The sequence below is a fragment of the Coturnix japonica genome, chromosome Z (genome assembly GCF_054131305.1).
Source record: "Coturnix japonica strain WE chromosome Z, WE-NBRP24, whole genome shotgun sequence".
Classification (NCBI taxonomy): Eukaryota; Metazoa; Chordata; class Aves; order Galliformes; family Phasianidae; genus Coturnix; species Coturnix japonica.
The window spans coordinates 42,118,589-42,139,591 of NC_140702.1; the positions used below are offsets into that span (position 1 = coordinate 42,118,589).

The window sequence follows — 21,003 nt, forward strand, 5'->3', positions numbered from 1 at the left end:
TTGTATACTGGTCATATTTGATTTTTGACATCAGCAGTCTCTGTGTAGCAAAGTCTACTAATCCACATAATGATACACCTTGGAATAACTTTCTTTCATACAAAGAATACATACAACCACCAATATGTAGTCTAAGGAAAAAATACCACCTGGACAACACTAACTGTTTTAAACAGTCCAAAGTTATAAATGAGTCTCTTTCAAATCTGCCACACTACCACAAGAGAGTAAATGCACCTGTGTGCAGCTGGGAATGAAGACAATATGTATGCAGTATATTTCCAAGATCTGACAGCCCTTGTTCTACTTAAATAAACCAGGGGAACCTCATGACAGCTATTTTCTGCTGTAGAAGGTACAGATGTGGATCTTTGCAGACAAATAATTGCTATTTTTAGGGTCAGGATTGTGGAAGCAATGTGAGATCTGGGAGGAACAGGTTGTGCAAGCTTTCTGTGAAAGTGGAAGTTGCAGAAGTGTCCCTAAACTTTTTTTGACTCTGAGTGAAGTTAAGCTAATCCTTAAAATATCTGGCAGCAGGACGTGAATATGCAGGCAGTCTGAAATTTGTCCTTTGTTTTCAGCACTGCTATGCATTTCCCAGTTAATAATTCTAAGGCCTGAAGAGGCTGCAAGCGTCTGTAATTCGAGAAAGAGCATGTGTGAGGCAATGTATGCCTCCAGACTGAAAGGCCATTTGGTTTGGGGTCATGGCTTATTTAATTATTATTATTTTTTTAACAGCACGGTTTAAATGGTTCTGGACAACATACCAGACTACAGTTACCTCACACTTGCGTAATTTTTTTGCTATTTCCATGGAATTCTCAAAATCCACTACATAAGGTCCAGATAGAACTGAAGGCCCCTGGCCTGGATATCCTCACCTAGGCTAACAACATGCACAGCCGTCAGGGCCACTGCATAATACAGTTTTTCTCACTCATTACCTTTTCTCATTTCATGCCCACCACAAGGAATCCTGAGGGAGTTAAACTGATATACTGAGCCCAGACATACCAGTCTACATTACCACAACCTAAAGAGCATCTCAGGCTCTTATCTACACATTGTGCTTGCATGTTCCAGCTTTTCATTAATGACCAGAGCCAAACATTTTAGTCAGATGGGCCTTGAGTGCTTCAGTTTCATGGAGACTTAGCAGATTAGTTTTCCAGCTCCACCAATAACCACACTTCTCCTACATCCCCCAAACATATACATCTGGTGGTAAGATACAGGAAGTGTACCTTGGAGGGCAGGGGTCCAGACTACAGGCTTTCAGCAGCTGTGGAGGACGGCGGCTCGTTACACACTGTGTCTCATCTGCAGTCTCCCTGGTTTGCTTGTTCAGGCAGGTCACCACAGCCTCCTGGACACCTGCACACAATAATGCATGGTCACAGCCAGCTCCCAGCACACAGAGGACATCCAAGGGAGAGACGGCCCCACTGTTCATTTTCTCCTCTCTGTTGTTACTTTTGCAATTTTCCAGACACGGTCACACATTGCTTTCTGCACCTTTTGTATCCTGTTTCCCAGCCACTGTAGAGTTGACCTAATCAGAACTCTGCATGGGATGCTGGACATTTACTTGCCCTTGCTCTCAGCCCCACAGGGTGTCTTGATAGCAGTGAAAACTCCATAGGTTCATTCACCCCTTATCTTGCCTGGTCAGAGAAATGTCCAGTGCTCTTCAGTGACTCCTCTGTTCATTGGCAGTGCAGCATGGTAGGCAAAGGTGTGAAGATAGCCCTAACACTGGCATACTATGTTTTAAGTAACTGTAAGATTAAGTGCAATAATAAAACAAAGCAATTTCAGGTCTTGGGTGATCCTCTGCCCCCGCAGGCTAGCTCCTACACTGGAGATGCCAGACTGCTAGATATATTTGAGAGCTGGGACAGAAGAGAGGTCACTGTGGGGAATGGGAGAGAAATTGGAAGATTTGGTGATTAGGCTATCACTCTGAAGATGTACGCTTACACATACCAGTCACTCTCTCTCACTATTCCTGAGAGTAAGATAGGCATATTAAGATGTTTTAGATCACAAGGTTTGAAAGCTAGAAAATAAGGCACTGCAACACTGCGCACTATAGAAAAGGCTGCTTATATTAAGTCTATTGGATCAACGTCTTCCCCAGGGGGTGTGAGGACAGTTATTTCCCTAATTCACAGCAGTTCAAGCAAGTTGGAAACATGCTTTTTACACTAATCCCGATTTCCTGCCTTAGGTAAAGATTAGTTGAACTCATAAATGCACCATCTTTTTAAAATCAACAGTAAGTTTTCCAAAATATCTTAGGATCTTTTGAAGACAAAAGTGTGAAAAAAAAAATATAATTGGGAGGAAGTCCAACAGTTCCAAGAATATTGTAATAGAGCTGTCAACACCTTTTGCCATTTCTAATGCCAGAGCACACATCATGCAAACAAAGATATCATATTACTCAACAGGACCAAATTATTGCACTTCAGTAGGATATGAGACTGTTTTGAAGTCACTGCTCTTTGCTTTGCATTGATCACTTTTGCAGCCTCACTGCAAGGTCAAACTGAAGAAGACAAAGGGCAAAGAATAGCTAGTCCAGATACAGTGAAACCTTGGAAAGTACTTTTTTTAGCCTGTGTGGAAAGAAACTATTGACTCCTACACATACTAGTGACTTCATTCTGTCTGCTAGGTCTAAGGCTAACTAACCACCTCTTACGTGTGAGATTCTCTGTTTATTCAGACCAGAATTTTTAAACTGTATTTCCACAGCTTCAATTTCTCCTCTCTGAAGTGTGTTACTAATGGGCTGCTGACTAATAATTATCAAATTATCTTAGCACATTTGCACTGCCTGTTTCAGAGCTGACTATTCCAAAGCAATGGTCTTGAATGCAGCCTCCCTTCCATTTCTCCATCCAAAACCAGACGATTTTGCATTACCAAACTCGTAGAGACAAGCTCTGATAACACTGTTTTCAGCTTTTAATATACACTGTGCCCAGAACTCACAATGTGTTCATTACCCATAGTTATTCCTGCCACATATACCACCTCTGACTGTATTTCCAATAGTTTTGGTCTTTTATAATAGCATTCTGCTCTGCTGAATAGTTACCTTTCAGAGATTCTTGTAACTTTTTCTATGTTTTAAAGATTCCTGTATGAACAATAACCTTGTTTGATAGCCTTGGTACTGAAGAAAAGGGCTCCTCCTAAATTTAGTAAATCTGTAGTGTCTAGATTAGGTATTAACAGAGGTTCATGGCTTGAACAGTTCATAAAAAAAAAAAAAGAAAAAAAAAGCTCCAAACCATTTTTATATCTGTTCCTCTGTTTTTGATTCATCAATGCAGTGACTGGTTACAACCTTTAAATCAACAAATGGATCACTAAATCTTTAAAGACTACAAAGACTGTCTATTGTCTGTCAGAACTTCTGTTATCTTTATTAAATAAGTATGTGAACTTCATGAATTTTGCTTCTTATTCAAGTAAATGAATTCTAAGCACTATTTACTGCACAACATTATTAGAACAAGACCTGTCCTCTTTAAAATTGCATTTCCTGAAATAAGAAACCAATTCTGAATGGGAAACTGCAATACAAAAGGGTACTAGGGTGGGGCATGAATCTAAGCGTTTTAAGTTCACTTTCAAAATACCATCAACTAAGATTTTTCTGTGTTTATATCTACCAGAATAGAATAATTGTTATGTGATATTTGATGACAGCCCTGGGATATGCAGCCACTAAGAGCAGACTAAATGACTAACTAATTCCTTCTGGTTGCTACCTTTAGGAGGTGAAAGGTTACTTCTACATCTATCCAATTTCTTCTCTTGAGACTCCCAAACCAGTGAAATTAGTTTGACCTGTCTTGCACCTATATCTAGAAAAGTATCAGACTTAGCATCTGCTAATCTGGAAATTCTGGATTTGACATCAATAGAAAAAAACAAAAACCTACCAATTTTTGCTGACAATTGAAAGACAAAGTTTATAAAGTAAAATGTCTGTTAGTTCAGTCTATGTGAAATGTATTGTAAAAATGTGCACATAATCACTGTGTTCAGGTAAATGACTTAAATTCAAGAGGACATTCCTAGAAATTATTCAAGCTTCAGTATTCACAAGGCAAATGCAGCAAATCATTACTGCTCATTAGTACACTCAATGCATGACAGATGCTACTGTATAGTCAGTGCTCATCACCACTTAGCAAAGATTATTTTCTATGTAGGAATCAAAGTAATGGGGGTAATTGTATGACAACTCTGACTACTGTGAGTTCAGAAACCCTTTGCATTATTTTCTATTCATCATAGTTTTTATTTATTTATTTATTTATTTTAGGTTTCTGAGTTATTACAGATCTATTTGTTAAGCATTCATGAATTGCTGAGTGGCTTCCAGTTTTATAATGTGTATTCTGTGTTTATCTACAGTAATTTTTTATTTTTTATTTTTTATTTTTTTTAAATACTCATGTAAAAAGACAGCAGTGGTAGAATTCCAGGCTTAATTAAGAAATAAAAAAACAAACCTGGAGATAGCATATTTTTCAAAACCAAACAGGAAAACTGATTATTAGAGTATCAGGGAATTACGTATTATTATTTCATAATATGTGGAACCTGTGACCTTAATTAACTTTGAGAAGCTCCAAGTGCCAAGCCTGCTAGCTTCAGGCAATCACACCATTAGTATTTTTACCGTATGTTTTCTTTAGCAGGGGGATCAGAGCTAGTGGCACTTAATGACACGAGTTAGGGAACCAGCTGAGCCCTTAAAATATTGGTAATCAAACGCATCTGCTATGGTATTACCATTTGTTTCCACAAATTTATACTTGCAAAGCAGAAGCCAAGAGATAAAAACTAAAAATGACATTTGATTCCTGCCTGTATCATGAGACCACTATAACATTCAGCTATTTTTTGTGTAAGTGCATTCTGTGTGACCAGATGATACAGGAAAACAGAGATATGTGTACACCAACTGTTGTAAGTGTTGATCTGAAAATGGAGCCTGAAGGTCCCGAGTAAAAAATATGTTGTGCACATGGGGGTTTTACAGCATTCATACAAGCCTTTCCATATAGATGTAGCAAAGAAGCAAGTCCATCAGTGTTCACAACAAAACACACACTTGAAGAAGGAAAGCATATGCAGCAGCAAAAGATTGTGCTTACCTCCTCCACAAGACTCTGAACACTCAGTGAAGCCCTCATATTCCCAGTCGTAGAGCTCATCAAATTCCTGCAGTCTACCATATAGCAGGTCTGTTTCTTCAGGGGTATATTCAGCTGCTTCTCCACTGCAGGGACCACTGTAACAGGCTCTCTGAGACACAGGTTTGGGACCTTCACATTCATCAATGGGCAAATCAGCCACAGACTGAGAGAATGACAGAAGCACCTGACATTTCACAAGCCGCACTTGGCTTCCCACTCCACAGGTAACACTACAGGAGGACCACGCCTCAGGAATAAACCTGTCAGGAGAAGAATGAGCACAAGTTGAATAATGTCCAGAAACAGCCAGCCTTGGTAAAGTAGCATAAGATGAAGTCCATTCAATGAAGTTATTTCATCTTATCACAGTGCTACTATGAAATACATGTAAAAGCGATGATGTATGAGTTGAGTTGGCAACTCAGTAGCAACAGTAGAAAGATTCTCAATAAATTTTGGAGTACTTAATATCCATAGAAGAAAATGTATACTCTATGTTCATCCTAGGAGCTCTCAATGCAAACTCCTGATGTGCATCATGATCCTTCTAGCTACTCTTTTTCTAGGATTTACCCTCTACCACCTTTCCCTAGTTGACTCTGTGCTTATGCTATTAAAAAACACTACATAGGCTGCTTACAGTACTCTGTGGAAAGTGATCTCAAGCACTGCTCCCATGCTGTGGAAGCTGTTTTAAGCCTTAATTCAAAGCCATAAAAAGATAAAAGCACCCCATTTCTATAACATCATTTTCCTGTCCCCAGCACATTTTATTTCTGTTTTTAACCCAGTTTTCCCTGGCTGTTATCCCTCTGATAAGGAATCATTACTTATCCCAGGTTTTGTCCTCTGAATATCTACAAAATTGAATCAAAACAACTTACAGCCATCTTATAGTAAACACAACAAATCAATTTCTGTGGTTTTGTGTGTATGTGTATGCTGTTTTTTTCAGTAGTGGAATAATTTCTATGTTTTTCTGCATGGTCACTTTTTCTACATTCAAATCAGTGCTATTCGAATGAACAGAATGTCCATTAGGGTCAAACAGGATCAACTGCCTGAAAGGAACCCAGGTGGTGCACCACTTAAATATATTCATTAGGTAACTTTATCAAATAAATCAGAATTTAAGGATGTGTTTTTCATCAAAATCTCAGCTGCCACTGAGAGTATTTCTCTCATTTTGGTTTTAATTTATATAGTTCACAACAAATTTTGACAATTTTGCCCAGGGCAAAATATACACATTTATTCTAGAGAGTAGGCCTGCTTGGAGCTATCAGAAACTCATTTCTTACCTTGAGAATGCCATACACAGTCTGATAGGGAGAAAACAGAAATTTAGTTTTGTGATCAGCAGTTTTGAAAGTTTTTGTATTCACTTCTTTCCCCCTCAAACTACTGCCTTTCTCTGGTTGACAAAAGAACCTTCACTTTATGAAGTAAAAAACCAAGAACTGTAGTATCTCCTCTGTATGTATGTACCAGGATCACTGACTACAGCATCTTGGTCTCCTAAGGAAGACGATGTGTATTTTGCTGCCCACTTTTTGTGGTTATCCATAGCATCTTCTTAAAATCCTGATATTCACCGCTAGCACTACATACGGGAAGTAATACAATGGAAAGTGTGTGTATTATTATAATGTTTTTATAATGTTATTGCAAAGGCTGTAAGATTTATTCATGGATGAAAGCCTCCGAGAAACTAATGATTTTTATTCCATTTCCATACTCTAAGACATTTTTATCTTACAAATGGTAAATAAAGTTTGGTTTTGTTTCAAAGATGGCTATTTTTAATTTTGAAAGGATTATAGTTTTTAACAGCACTGGTAGGTCACTCATACTGTTTTGACTAAGCCTATACTGCTGCTGTGACTTAGTTTGATTAATTTAAATGTAGAGCTTCTTGACCTGATGAACTAACATGCAAAAATCCTAACCAGTTTACAAGAAAAGACTCTGCAGATGTTCTCTTCAAAAGCTGCATTCCTTGCATTTTTTAGCAGTTTGGATTGTTGTGTAGATTTTCTTTGTCGAAGAACTGTTGTATTCCAAACCAAAAGGTATTATAGTTTGCCAAGCATTAAAATTACTTGATTATAAAGGCAGAGATACTTTAAATTCTCAGAATATTTACACATGATGTATATCACCAATACAAACACAGGAACAAAAGAGAAAGGAAACAAAAGAGAAGCAAGAACATCAATAGAGCAAATTTTTCCCCTAAACCAGGAAATTGCAAAGGTTTTCAGATATCTTTGTGTGGTCATTAATGATAAATGTTGCCAAATGGTGAGCACAGAACTTAAAAAGTATGTGAATGATAAGCAGACAATTCCATAGGTTTTAAGTTATTTGTTCCACACACAGCAGAGCTTCCACTGCCAGTACTATACTTTTCTGTGTCCTTCTCTGAAAACTGAAGTGGTGGATTAGGTTTACTGAAAGGCAAGAATTTTAGAAAACAGAAAATAATGCAGGTGCTTCAGATGTCATTGCACATTGTTTAATTAAATCCTGCTTAAAGTACCAATCCTTGTAATAACAGCCATAATAAACAAGACAGTCTCAATAACTGGTTGCTGTAGTGTCACAGTGATAGCTGTCAGCCAGACCTCCCTGGGTCATTGCGGTACAAATAAAAACCAAAATGACTCTTGCCTTGATGAGATTACTTGGAGTATTTTATAGCTCTTATCATACTTCCCAGCGACTAGCATGTTACTATAGCATGAAAGATGAACTTTTGTCCTCTGACAAACAATGCTTCCTCCCTAATGGAAAAATGCAGCATCTAATGTATTCTGAGGGCTCTGTAGAATATTTCAAAGAGGAGTGTTTTGCTCCCATGTTAGAGAGATCATTACTAAATGTAGTGAAGGCTGGAAGAAGGGAACATCATGACCTGATGGTTGGAACAGATGACCTTAGTGGTCTTTCCAACCTTAATGCTCATATGATTCTGTAACCTTGCTTGGTTCTGACTAACCTAATTGTGTCTGCTACTACTCAGCCATTGGAGTGCTGCCTTCATTGTGGCACCCAGCTGTGTGATGGCAGAAGGGCCCCTCTAGTTGCCATCCCCCAGACATCTCCATATTCAGCACTGATCTCAAAGCTGGAAAAGGAAACAGAATGGAATGAAAAGTGGAAAACTCTCATAAGAAAACCAGGAGATGAAAATGGATGTTCTCTGTAAACAAAAGCCTATACTTGATTTGTTGCCCTGTAGATGCTTACAGTAAGGGCCTAGAAACCATTTCCCTCTACAGGAACATATTGGCAAAATAGCTCTCTATTTTAAAGAGGCATTGTATTTTTCAGAGTTTTTCTTCTTTTTGTTAGCTGTTGTTTCATAATGTGTACAAGATTGACTTTAGCATAAAGGAACTGATTATTCCATGATTTTTCATATGCACAATAGCCTCCAATGGCCTACATCATGTTCTGGGAATGGAGAAGAAACATAGCGCTACCAACATCAATGGACTTCTGAAGGAGTCATGTAGATGTGGTAGAGCACAGGTTTAGTTTCAATGCTTTTGTAGTACAATACAGTCACTGAAAATACTTTTAAAGTACATTATAGTATGAGAGCTAAACTAACATATGAATGTTTATACATAAAGCACTAAATGCAAACATACTGGTAAAATTGTGAAAGACAGTGGAGTCCAGTCTTCAGGCTGGGCAGCACACATACAGTTTACCTACAAACACAAATTAATTTCAGCTACCCACAGAATTTCATGTAAGGATGGATACTGTGTAGATACCACTTTCCCAGTTCAATTTTGCAAAGACTATTCGCATTTGTAAATATCATTATTCACATTTGCACTTGAGAATGCTTTTCTCAGTTTACAATTTATTAAGTAAAGTTATAATTGTTATAGTATAAAAATATATATATATATATAAAAGTTATAATAAATACAATTTATTAAGTAAAAAAAAAACAAAAAATCTTCTCTTTAAAACATACAAAGGGTATGCATTTGAAAATCCAGCTTCTGTAGAGTAGATGAGACAGATTAGAATCAGTGTATATTCATAGAATCGTATAATGATAGAATGGCTTGGGTTGGAAGGGACATCAAGGATCATCAAGCTCCAACCCCCCTGCTGCAGGCAGGACCACCAACCTCCATATGTCCCAGGGCCCCATCCAACCTGGCCTTGAGCACCTCCAGGGATGGGGTATCCACAACCTCACTGGGCAGCCTGTTGCAACACCTCACTGCTCTCTTCTTAAAAAATTCCCTCTGACATCCAAGTTAAATCTTTCCTCCTTCAACTTAAAACCATTTCCCCTTATCCTGCCATTATCTACCCTTGTGAAGAGTTTACTCCTGTTTATAGGCTCCCTTTGGGTACTGGAAGGCTGTAATGAGGTCCCCTGACAACTTTCTTTTCTCCAGGCTGAACAAGCCCAGCTCCCTCAGCCTGTCTTTGTAGGGGAGATACTCCAGTCCTCTGTTAATCTTTGTGGCCCTCCTCTGGACACCCTCCAACAGCTCCACATCTTTCTTGTATTCGGGGCCCCTGACCTGAACTGGATGCAGTACACCAGTTGGGGCCTCACAAGGGCAGAGTAGATTGGGATAATCACCTCCCTGTCGCTGCTGGCCACTCCTCTTCTAATGACGCCAGGGATACCATTGACTTTCCAAGTTGCAAGAGCAAACTGCTGGCTCATGTTAAGTTTTTCATCCACCAGGACCCCCATGTCCTTCTCTGCTGGACTACTCTCAACAATTGCTTTTCTCAGTCTGCATATTCCTCTCCATAGGGTAACATACAGGTAACTGGGGAAACCAGAAGAATTGAAACACAAAACTTCAGCGCTCAGTAATGGGAGACCTTCCTCACAGATCACAATGTTTTGAGTCTGAGATGTGCAGAAATGAAAGACAGACAGTATAAAAATCAATACCATTCATTTTTAATTCCATTGTTCTGCCAAAGGCTGAACAATTTTAAGAACTGTAAATGCCAGTAAGACACTGAAGGCACAGACACCTACCTATTTAAGCTCTTAAAACCAAAATGCAACTAGTGAGATAACAGTGCTCAGTGGCTTGTTTAAAGTTACAGAAATTTTCTCTTCTAGAACTGGAAACTGAGCTCAGCCTTATTGTCTTGAGTTGAAATATGAGTCTGTTCTTCTCCAGGAGGGTCCACCTTTCTATGGAATATAATTTAATACTGCTGAATGCTTATACACAGAAACTGTATAGTTGCTGGTGCTGTTGATCAGAGGAGTGAAAGTGAGGGGCCACAATCACCTGCAAATAAAATCCTCAGAAGCTCCATCTGTAAGAGTAATAGCACAGTCTATCTCCCATCATTTCTCCTTCAGCATTATGTCAGATCGCCCTGCACTGTTGGTGCTCTCCATAAGTTCACTAGTATCTTTCTCCCTGTGGGAAGATAACTGATTCTATCCCTTACAGATATTAGACATAAATCCTAGGCAGAGTTAAGTCTCTTAAGGATTATTATTATATTTTTAATTACTAGAAAGAAGTCTTTACTTGATATTAGCTGGTACACAGCTGCTATTCCTTGTGACAGACTGCATTGATTATTTCATTGTATACAATTAAATCTTAACAGGGAAAGATTTCCCTGAACTTCCTTCTTCACCACATGACACTGATATAGCACCACTAGTGTTTCAGCAACTCAGTAATCATAACATAACTAATTCTTAGAGTAAACCATTTGTAAGCAGTTTCAAAATTGCATTTCAACCTGTGAAATTGCTACGAACATAGTTATAGGAACTATTTTAAGGGGAAAACCAGAATGAGATAGCTTATGTGTCCTTGGGAAAATGAATACGTACTGAAAAGTAAAAAAGAGATATTGGGTGACTCTGCCACACTGACCTCTCTGTCCAAATCCAGTTCCCTGAGGGCTCTGCCCCCCACTGATGCATGTCAGGAATTTCCTTTTGTACCTTTCTGAACTAGCCTCATCACTCTGATGGTGCCATCTGGCATCCAGATATTATTGTTTGCCCTCTTTTTATCCCCTCCTTTTTATGGCTAGCACCATGGTTATTTATGGCAATATGTTAAAAGCTGGGTATGGTGTTAACATACAAAAGCATTTTTCAAGAGTTAGAGAAAGAAATTTTTTCAACAACCCTTTCACTATCCATAAAAACAAACTCATTACTCATAGAAAAACCCATGCTTTTTTAATAATGATTACTGCTTTTTCTGACTCCACTGTCATGCTGTGCTGGTGCAATCAGCTTCAGTGCGAGAAGTCAGTCAGAAAAATATTCTGACTTCTCCCTTTGATAAAGACTGTTGAATGGTCACTTCAGTAATGGACAGCAATACATAGAGTGTTGTAATTGCAACTTTGTCCTAGAAGAGACTACAAAATATTCTTGCCAGTCCAGAGTATTTCCTAGCAGTTCTGTCAAAAAATAATAATTGACTCTGTTTAGGGGTGCTGCAAGTTAGATGACTCAGACTTAACTCTCTCCTCTAGCCATCAAGTGTCTGAACTAGTTGTTATCAGTTATTTGAGCAGCAGAACAAATAAGAACCAATTTAACATGGATTTGGATTTGAACGCTGAGTGCTCAAGTAGATTATCTGGTATTTCTAGTGGACTGTAGTCCTTTAGAAATCTTTTCTTCAACAGGGGAGTTAGTAAGTATAAGTTTTATACCTAGTCATATCGGTCAGTGAAACATGTGGGAAATACAGCCATTGAATTTCCTGGTGAATATTAACCAAATGTGACAGAGGAGTAAAGTTCTTTGTAATAAATTTATACCTCTGTCCAATTCAGCTAATAGCAGTACCTTCAGACATTATTAAGGAAAGAGGAAGGCAAATGACAGACAGACATATACAGGCAAAATTACACTGTAAAGCTTGCTTCCTTTGGAGATCCTGAAGAAATAAACAGTGGAAGGCATTAGATGCAGATGGAGTGAAAATGAGGTATATGCTGTCCTAACAGCACATATTAAAGAATGAACATAAATTACAGGTGGAAGGACAATGAAAAAAGTCCACCAAATTTATGTTCATACAAAAAAAATTAATAATTCATAGTTTGCAGTTTTTTAGCAAATATCTATGCAATACAAAGTCACTAAAATCACAAGACATCAACACCAGATTCACAATTATGAGACTTCAAAATACACAAGAAATTCAGTAAAAATTTTCAGCTTTGGTTTTTAAATTTCCAGTAAACAAAAAAAAATTTTGAGAAGAACAGCAGAGTTTTTTACAGTTGGGAGTTGCTCTCTCTGCCCTAAGAATGATAAGGAAGAAAAGATAACAGTGTCAGAGGGCAAAAAGCAGTCTGCCAGCTTCAAAGAATGACCCTGTCTGTAGAGAAGAATGAGAGCAGTGATTTGATGGCTTAAGAAAGCTCAGAAAGGGCATCAGGTGAAGTGAAGAATAAAGAGTCCTCCCTAACATCTGCCCGTGCAGTCGGGAAATCAGTCACTGTTATATCACTACAGAGCAAGCTGGAAAATCACAGGGACATATTTCTTTCTGAAGAAGCTTACAGTACTTCAGCTTCTAGCAAACACTCTCCTGAACACAGTACTGCCTTCTTGGCACTGGGTTTAGCACTTCCCTGGATGCCTCTCACTTCATATCCCCCTCTTCCATCCTTGCTGCCTTTCCTCTTCCCACATCATTATCTTCCTGTCAAGCTGAGGTATGGGGTCTTTGAGAAAGGCAACCCTGTCTCCCTCAGCTCTATGCCCACCATAAAACCCTACTCAGCCAGCTCCACTCCACTTAGTTAGGGGAAGGGGAAGGCCTCATCAGTGAAGCAGAAATAGAATATTTTATTTTTTCCCCAGAAGCCATGATGTGTTTTCTGAAAATATTTACAGCTAAGCAACAAACTGCAAATAAGCGTGATAGATACTTAGGAAGACAAGCAGTAAGAAGTGGATGGTCATGTTCTAATTATTCATAGTCACAGTCAGCAAAAGGGCTGGCAGCATCGCAAAGTGTCTTACACCAGATGGTATTTGATCCAACATCTAAAACCTCTCACTAGATATGACCTTTAAATTAGCATGCTACTACACTCTGGACCATTCATTAGCCAAAATAAGTGGGTAATGGCTCAATGTCAGTTAGCATGTTGAACCATGGGATACTATTTTGTATCTTTACAGCTACAGAAAGAGAGACAAAAGGGCCTGTTATCATCTAACACATCTTACTTTTCAACTAATTGGTGTATTTGAAATTGCTATGAGGATGAATGCAGACAAGTGATACTGTAAAACTGACATCAAAGTTGACTGTTGATTGTGTGAGTTCTGAATGTTCCATCTCTTTTGGTTTTATGTCATTATTCATATTTTTTTTCCAGTCTAACAACCGGGATCTAAAAAGAATGTGTGTTTGTAGTTAGACATTAATGAAAACCACCGCTAATAATGAAGCACTGAAACATCTTCTGGGGAAGTTCACCACTCACGGTCACTGTCAACACATTAGATTGTCTGACAGAATATGAATAAGACTATTAGCATTTACAAGGATTACATGGATATGCCTCTCAGTACAAGCTTTCTACATTTTTATATTTGGCCTTTCTGGCTCATGCCTTATCACTAGAAATTGTTCCAAATCAAACAAAGGCATGGATAGCTCTGAGATTTGGAAAACTTTGCACAAAAAGCCTGACTTTTCATCCTCTATTTTAGCTATTAGTCAACATGTATAAAAATTTACAGTTTAATTTAATTTAATGTCATATTGATTTCTCATCAGCCTAAAATAAAGATTATTCATGCTCCAGAGTCATGTTTTGCAAGGAGAAAAATATGTACAAATTATTGACCCATGGTAGAATGAACTTAATCTAAACAGAGCTCCATTGCATTAGTATCCCACTGGTATCACTGAACTTTTGTGAGAGATAGGATAAAAAGATAAGGAGATCTTAGCAGAACAGGGTCTTTATTGCAGCAGAGCAGAGAAATTGTGAAGAAAATAGATGTCAAAGCAGCTCATAAAACTTAGAAGATTTAAAGAATCTTAAGTTCCTTCTCCTTACCCTTAAGGCCTGCTTTAGTACAAAAAGTATTATTCTCACAAGCGTTTCTAGAGTGTTTTATCAAAAATGTCTGTGATGATAAACCAAAACTTCTTCATATTTCTTTGCAGGCTATGCTTATTCTGTACAAATCCCTTTTTACTAACATTTAAAGAGACATTCAGCTGTGTACATATATATTACTGTACTTTTTCTATAGCACTGTAAGCATCATATAAAAAATGTACCTAAATTTTTTCCAAGTATGGTCACATACCAACAAAATTCTTTTCAGTAAAATTTCCAACAGCATATTTTTAAATTTATGTCTCCAAGGGTTAATTCAAATGAAAAGGAAAAGGAAAAGGAAAAGGAAAAGGAAAAGGAAAAGGAAAAGGAAAAGGAAAAGGAAAAGGAAAAGGAAAAGGAACAGGAAAAGGAAAGAAGAGAAAGAGAAAAGGAAAGAAAGTAAAGGAAAAAATAGTTGGAGAGGAGAGGAGAGGAGAGGAGAGGAGAGGAGAGGAGAGGAGAGGAGAGGAGAGGAGAGGAGAGGAGAGGAGAGGAGAGGAGAGGAGAGGAGAGGAGAGGAGAGGAGAGGAGAGGAGAGGAGAGGAGAGGAGAGGAGAGGAGAGGAGAGGAGAGGAGATTTGGTCTTTATCCTCTAATGAAAGCCAAATATAATTTCACCATATCAGATCCTCATCACATGCATGCCTGCTGCAAAAATTTTTTAAAGACTTACGAAGGTTCTTCAGACACCACTGCTCCTTCTTCCAGCTCTTGAGCTTGTTTGTACCACGGCAATTTTGCTTCCACAGGAAGTTTCTCTACAGAACAAATGCAAGTACATGAAAACAGTAACCATGCAGCAGCAATGCTCCCATGTGTGCCAGCCTTTGCTCTTTCATCACTTGGAATATACATGTGCCTCCATTCACATGGAGGTTGAACTCAAGAAGAGAAAGAAGGAGAGGGATGGAATTATAGAGTTGTTATTTTGCAGTGGTGAGCTAGATTATGAGGGTCACAGTTTAGCTATATGACCCAGATAGTTACTTTACAGATGATGCAATTGGGCTACTAAACCAAGCACTCTAGCAAGTATTTTTCAGAGTGAGACTTGGTAATGTAATGACCCTCATTGATGCTTTGAAGGCAAAATGTGTAAAATCCTTGTGCTTATGCTTGAATTTTAGAATTTCAGAGGATGCATTAATCCTGCTTTTGATAGATTATAAAAAGGAATAAAGTCCTGATTTGATGAGCGATACCCAAAAAACAGAGAAACCGTAATAAAATGGTCTAGCTATACTTTTCAACTTTAAGTTTATCAGTTCATCAGCTATGTGGGTTTAAAAAATGAGCTTGATACTTTTTCTGTCATTTCTGATGAAAAACAGTGGGGCTGCTTTTTCTCCTATCCAGGATATGCACGCAACATAATGAGTCTCTCTGTTCTGGGGAGTGCAGGGCCATTCAACTCTTTCAGCCAAATTCTGCTCTCATGAATTGTCAAAGTGGAGCATTTCAGCTGAAGGCAGTGGAGCTGTTTTAACTCTACAGGGGCATAACGTAAGAGCAAATTTGGCACCACAATTTGAAAATGAGCTCTGCATATTAACAAAATATTTTGGGTCTGGATCAAGAAAAAGACACAAATACAGTAGAATGAAACTCAGAACACCAAAGAGAACCAGGACCAGGCTTATTGGCCACTCACTAACCACCTAAACCTTTTTGATTTAGGTAATGTGTAGATTTGTACTCAACAATAGGAACAGATTAATGTCATACAGAATATTTAAGATTTTTCAATAACTTTGTTGTGTATAAGAAGGAACCTTTCATGCATGCACATGAAATTCGCACTTTTTTTTGTGAAAACTTTTAGTTTTATCACAGAGGAAAAATGACTAACAACTTGATTTCACAGCTACTGCAACTTTTATCAAGCAAATTGTTTTGAAGCAATATGTTAACTGAGGAAAAAAGGGATAGCAATATAATATCTTGCCAAGTTCTTACTCTAACATATTTACTAGTACTATTTGAGGATGAATATTTGCCAGCGTTGCTCTTAGTTTAATCTATATTTTACCACTTTTGTTATCCAAAATATGTAGGAGATAGTTTTATTTATAAGCACTGTAGCCCACTTTATGAGTTTTGGAAAGCCACATATTACTTCTGTGTTTTTTTTCCCTTGGATTCAAGTGCTTGTAAAAAGCAAAAGCTCTCATGTACATTTGTCTTATTTGTGACTTTTTAAATAATGTTTGTTTTTTAAAGATATGTATTCAGCAGGAGAGACATAAAAACAATTGCCATCTATAATGTAAAATGATTTGGAGGATGAGAAATGCTGATGTTATACAGCATGCTTTGACACAAAATGAGTGAAATTCACTCCTAACATAAACTAATGAAAAACTTTTAATTTTGGAGATTAAAGTCTCTACTTTTAAGGGAGAGTACAAAAACATTAGACCCTATGTTTTACAGGAAGTTTTATTAAACAAATATACATTCTCAAAAAAATTGAAAATTACTACTTAATCTAGGGTTATCCTGTACTTTCCCATTATTACTGTATGATAAAGTGCCTCAGTACAAGAATAAATTAAAATGAAATAAATTACATCAATTCTTTGCATTCTGATATTCTTAAGCAAAGAATGTTAAAAGAGTATTCCACATGTTTTGTTTTGCTATTTCAGTCAGCTAAGAACATTGTTTTCCTGCTTTATTTTATTCCAGGTATGGAAGGAAAGAGTAAACCAAGACTAAAAATTCAACAGAAGCAAGGTGCTTTACGCTACAATGATTAGCCTTGATTTAAATTTATAATGCTAGATTGAAGACATAAAAAATGACAAAATTCCATCACATAAATAGAATAATTAGTATTAGAAGAGACCTCTGGAGATCATCTGCTCCAGCACTTTCCAGGAAGTATGGTACACGTATCTTCAAATATTATCACTTGCATTATGGAGGAAAAATTACAGAACCAAGACAAAGACTAAAATCAAATTTTAGTAAAATATTATGTCTCAAAAAGAGCTTCCCATCCCATAGGAGAAAATGGAAGAAAGTGTGAGCCATCTCTACTCAGATATTAATGACATTATGCATTGCAAAGGGCAGTACAAGAATTGATCCAGGGAAAAGATAACACCCCGTTGTAAGAGTGTACTTCCAGGAAACAGCCATGTGTAGTTACTAGACAAATCCCATTAGAAGAGATGTCTTGACAGGTGCAAGCAAACCTTCCTAGCTGGCCTTGCAGCCTTCCAGGCTCCCTAAACAGAACTCACTTGGTGGTATGCATCATCTGATTTTCAGCATCTTAATGCATTTTGCTTACACTGCATGCTGCAAGCAGACAGCAGCTTTCTTTACATGGATTTTGAATGTGATAAATGGATAAAGCCTCAAAGATTCATCTGGTTAACTGAGCTCAAGGATACTGCTCAGTTATGGTAGCAGAGCCTTTTATTTGTCCTGGAATGCAGACTGAGTGAACTCAAGTCCTCCAGCAGAACACAGTGCAAAATAATACCCTTTCCTTTCCTGACTGAAGCCCTGCATCAGAGCTTTGCCACTTTGGTGACTGGTGGATACAGTGAAGTCCCATGGTCCAGATAAACTGGAACCTTGCAAATTGACAAGTTTGTCTATCATAGGACAGCGAGCACAGAAATTAAAATTCCAAATTTCACTCTTCCATCCTGGAAGAGTCATGTCACAGGACATGCTTATTTCACATAACAAATGCTCTTAATATTCACCAAAATATCAATTCATCTTTCAAAAGAGACTGATTCTTTTCTTATGGCGGAATTTAAGTCTCTAATTTGGGGAAATTAAGATCACTTACATTGCTGTAGCCCAGAAATTTCTGTGAATTAGTCAGCATTCAGACACAAAAATTCATAAGAATCTTTCTCTTATTACCTTTGGGTTTGTAACAAGGAGTGGGTACAATGCATTCTTCTTTTATGTGTGGCTTTGTTTTAGAGCTACAGCCTCCTGTATGCATCCCCCTGTGATCAATGCAAAGGACCACACGATATCTGAGCCCTTGTCCACAGGTCACAGTGCACTGGAATAATAAAACAGAAGAAATGAAGAAATGATTGCAGACAGCTAGTATGTTGTAGGAGCTACACATAAAAAGAGAATGTGTCACAGAAGTACATGTACAATGCAGGGAAAAAGATGATTCGGAAACACCCAACCATTCTTGCATTATTCATAATATTTGGCAGTTGTGGATAATGCATAAAATTGACACAAATATTTGCCATTTTGTTCTGCACACACTTTGGACTTTTAGCCCCTGGAATTCTTTTGCTGTGCCACACTCTCAGCACTGGCTACTTGGCTTGTGGCCATCCATCCCAAAATGGATATGCTTAGTAACACCCTGTCAGCTTCATCTAGAGCCACTCCACTTTGCTTGCACAAAGTACTGGAGCTTATGGGTTAAGAGAGGTGACACTTAGCTATTTTGGAACATGGCACCAAACAGAATGGGAAACTATTTAGGCTTTCTTCCCAAAGACACTTTCTTACATCTTTTTTCACTTATGTTTGGTAAGGTACTTCACTCCTTCCCCCTGTGCGGATTGTTTCAGAAGTGGTTGGACGGGTCAAGATCAAACCTAACAATCAGTGGGAAGGTCTATGGATAGTACCAGTGTTTCTTTGTTCTTAGATAGCAGCTTGCTAAACACTTTGCGATCAATAAAGAACACCTCATCTGTGGATAAAACAGCTTAACTTCTAAGAACTCATCTCACTTGTAGAAAAATCAGGGTGATGAGAAACTGAATTCAATATTTTTTTTGTGCATGAATAGGAGAAAAACAGAGTCATTTATGGATTTATAATTTTCGAGAAAATTATTAGAAATTTATGACAATTTTTAGTTGAGAAGAAGAAGGACATGTGCTATTACCTGATCATGAACAGCTTACTGCTTTTGTTGTGTGCATTTATGTTCTCAGTCTATTATTAGTAGAGGATCACTAATCAACATTTCAAATCTGATTTATTTTTCCATCATTCTTCCTAATGCTGTTAAAACTTATTAATACACAGCCTGTGCATTTACTCTGTATTTAGACAAACAGTGTGATTTGAAACAGATGAAGGAAAATAATAAAAGTTTCTAATTCAACAAGCTCACTAAACTATTACTCTCTGCATACAAGATGTGTTTTTAATATACAAAATAAGAAATCATCAAAGTGAAACAGATTACCGGTGACCACTCCTGAGCAAGCCACTTTGGGCAGTCAAATATATTGCAAGGTTGGACAACAGGCATCTTTGGAGTGTACATGCACTTCCATTCTTCCACGGGGCTAATATGCCCTTGAATGTCTTCCTCCACACATGAGACACTGCGGCTTTGAATGCCCCCTCCACAGGATGAGGAGCAGGCAGTCCAGGGTGTACTTTCCCATCTGGGAAAAAGCAAAACGTGACAGAAAAGAGTCAACAAAAGGAACCTCTGATGTTCCCATTACTGGCCCCATAAATGCATAAATGGTTACCTGAAGTTGTTTTTCTTTTATTTCAGTTACTCTCAGAAAAAATTTACACATAAGTGGTGATATCAACAAAGCACTCTAATAGGTGCTATCTTTAATTTACAGACTTAAATGTAAAAACCTCCTCTCTACATTAATTCTGACTACTAATTAACTACTACTAATTAACTGACTACTAATTTTATTATAATCTCTTTTATTTAGCTGATGGGATTATGTCTTCCTAATTTGCCGCATTCTGAGAAATCTGTTACAAATTGCTAGAGGCTCACTCTGTTCCTGAACTTACAATGTTACTTTTGCTAGAAGAGGCAAAAAAAAATAGCAGTGCTTCTTTCAGCTGAAAAACTGAGTTATGGAGAAAAAAAATAAGAGAATTGGAGGAAACTGTCAAAGAGAAGAAGAAGCTATATTGATAGGATATATAGCTGCGGATGTATAAATTACATAGGCCTTGTTTTCTTAGACCTGAAGCAGGGGGACTAATTCAGACACTACCTTTTCGCAACAGGTGCCATTTGAATGCTGTAATGACAAATCCACATTGCAGTGTGTATGGTCAGAAAAGCCATGAATAAGGCTTATTTTTTTACCCCCACTATGATGCATATACAATAATGTATGTATTGTTTTATATGCATATATGTCTGTCTGCATAAAATGCAGACGGGTATTTCCTCCCTTATATTCAAGCTGCTGTCACAGAAAGGATACAGGACCATTGTTACAATAGCTATGAGTGTGGCTATTTTTACTAGGAGATTTGAAAAAAAAAAGGTACTTGAAATATTATTTTGGTCACAAGATTGTGGTTTTTTTCAGTTTTTAAATATTGTTGTGGTAAGATCCCCATCTGTTCCTATTTCAGGAAAGAAAGAAAAACAGTGGTAGGTGAGGATGTTTTTCTTGTAGTCACAACTAAGTAATTAGTCTCATTAAGTTCACCTCACATGATCACCGAAGTTGTTAAACAACATGAAAAAAAACTATCTTTCCCTCTGATTTTTCATTGTATCAGTCCATTTTATTCTTATCAGCTCCAGTACATTTATGCACAACCTGCACTTGGATAATGGCTTAAAGTGCTCTGAAATGGCATATATTAATCGTTGTTTATGAATGGTAAAGCCATCAACTAATTCTCTTTCTGA

The 21,003-nt window shown here is 37.6% G+C and overlaps 1 protein-coding gene across 7 annotated transcripts in view; it reads right to left on the reverse strand.

Annotated features, from left to right (window-relative positions):
• Positions 1 to 21,003, reverse strand: part of ADAMTSL1 (ADAMTS like 1) — a 379,149-nt gene that overhangs the window by 71,674 nt on the left and 286,472 nt on the right. For all 7 annotated transcript variants that reach the window (XM_015849101.3, XM_085529433.1, XM_015849102.3 and 4 more), the window contains 5 exons: positions 19,561 to 19,765; positions 18,249 to 18,396; positions 15,034 to 15,118; positions 5,190 to 5,491; positions 1,251 to 1,380 (listed from right to left, as the gene is read on the reverse strand). In XM_015849101.3, the coding sequence (XP_015704587.2) occupies positions 1,251 to 1,380; positions 5,190 to 5,491; positions 15,034 to 15,118; positions 18,249 to 18,396; positions 19,561 to 19,765 (870 nt within the window). The remainder of the gene's footprint in view (positions 1 to 1,250; positions 1,381 to 5,189; positions 5,492 to 15,033; positions 15,119 to 18,248; positions 18,397 to 19,560; positions 19,766 to 21,003) is intronic.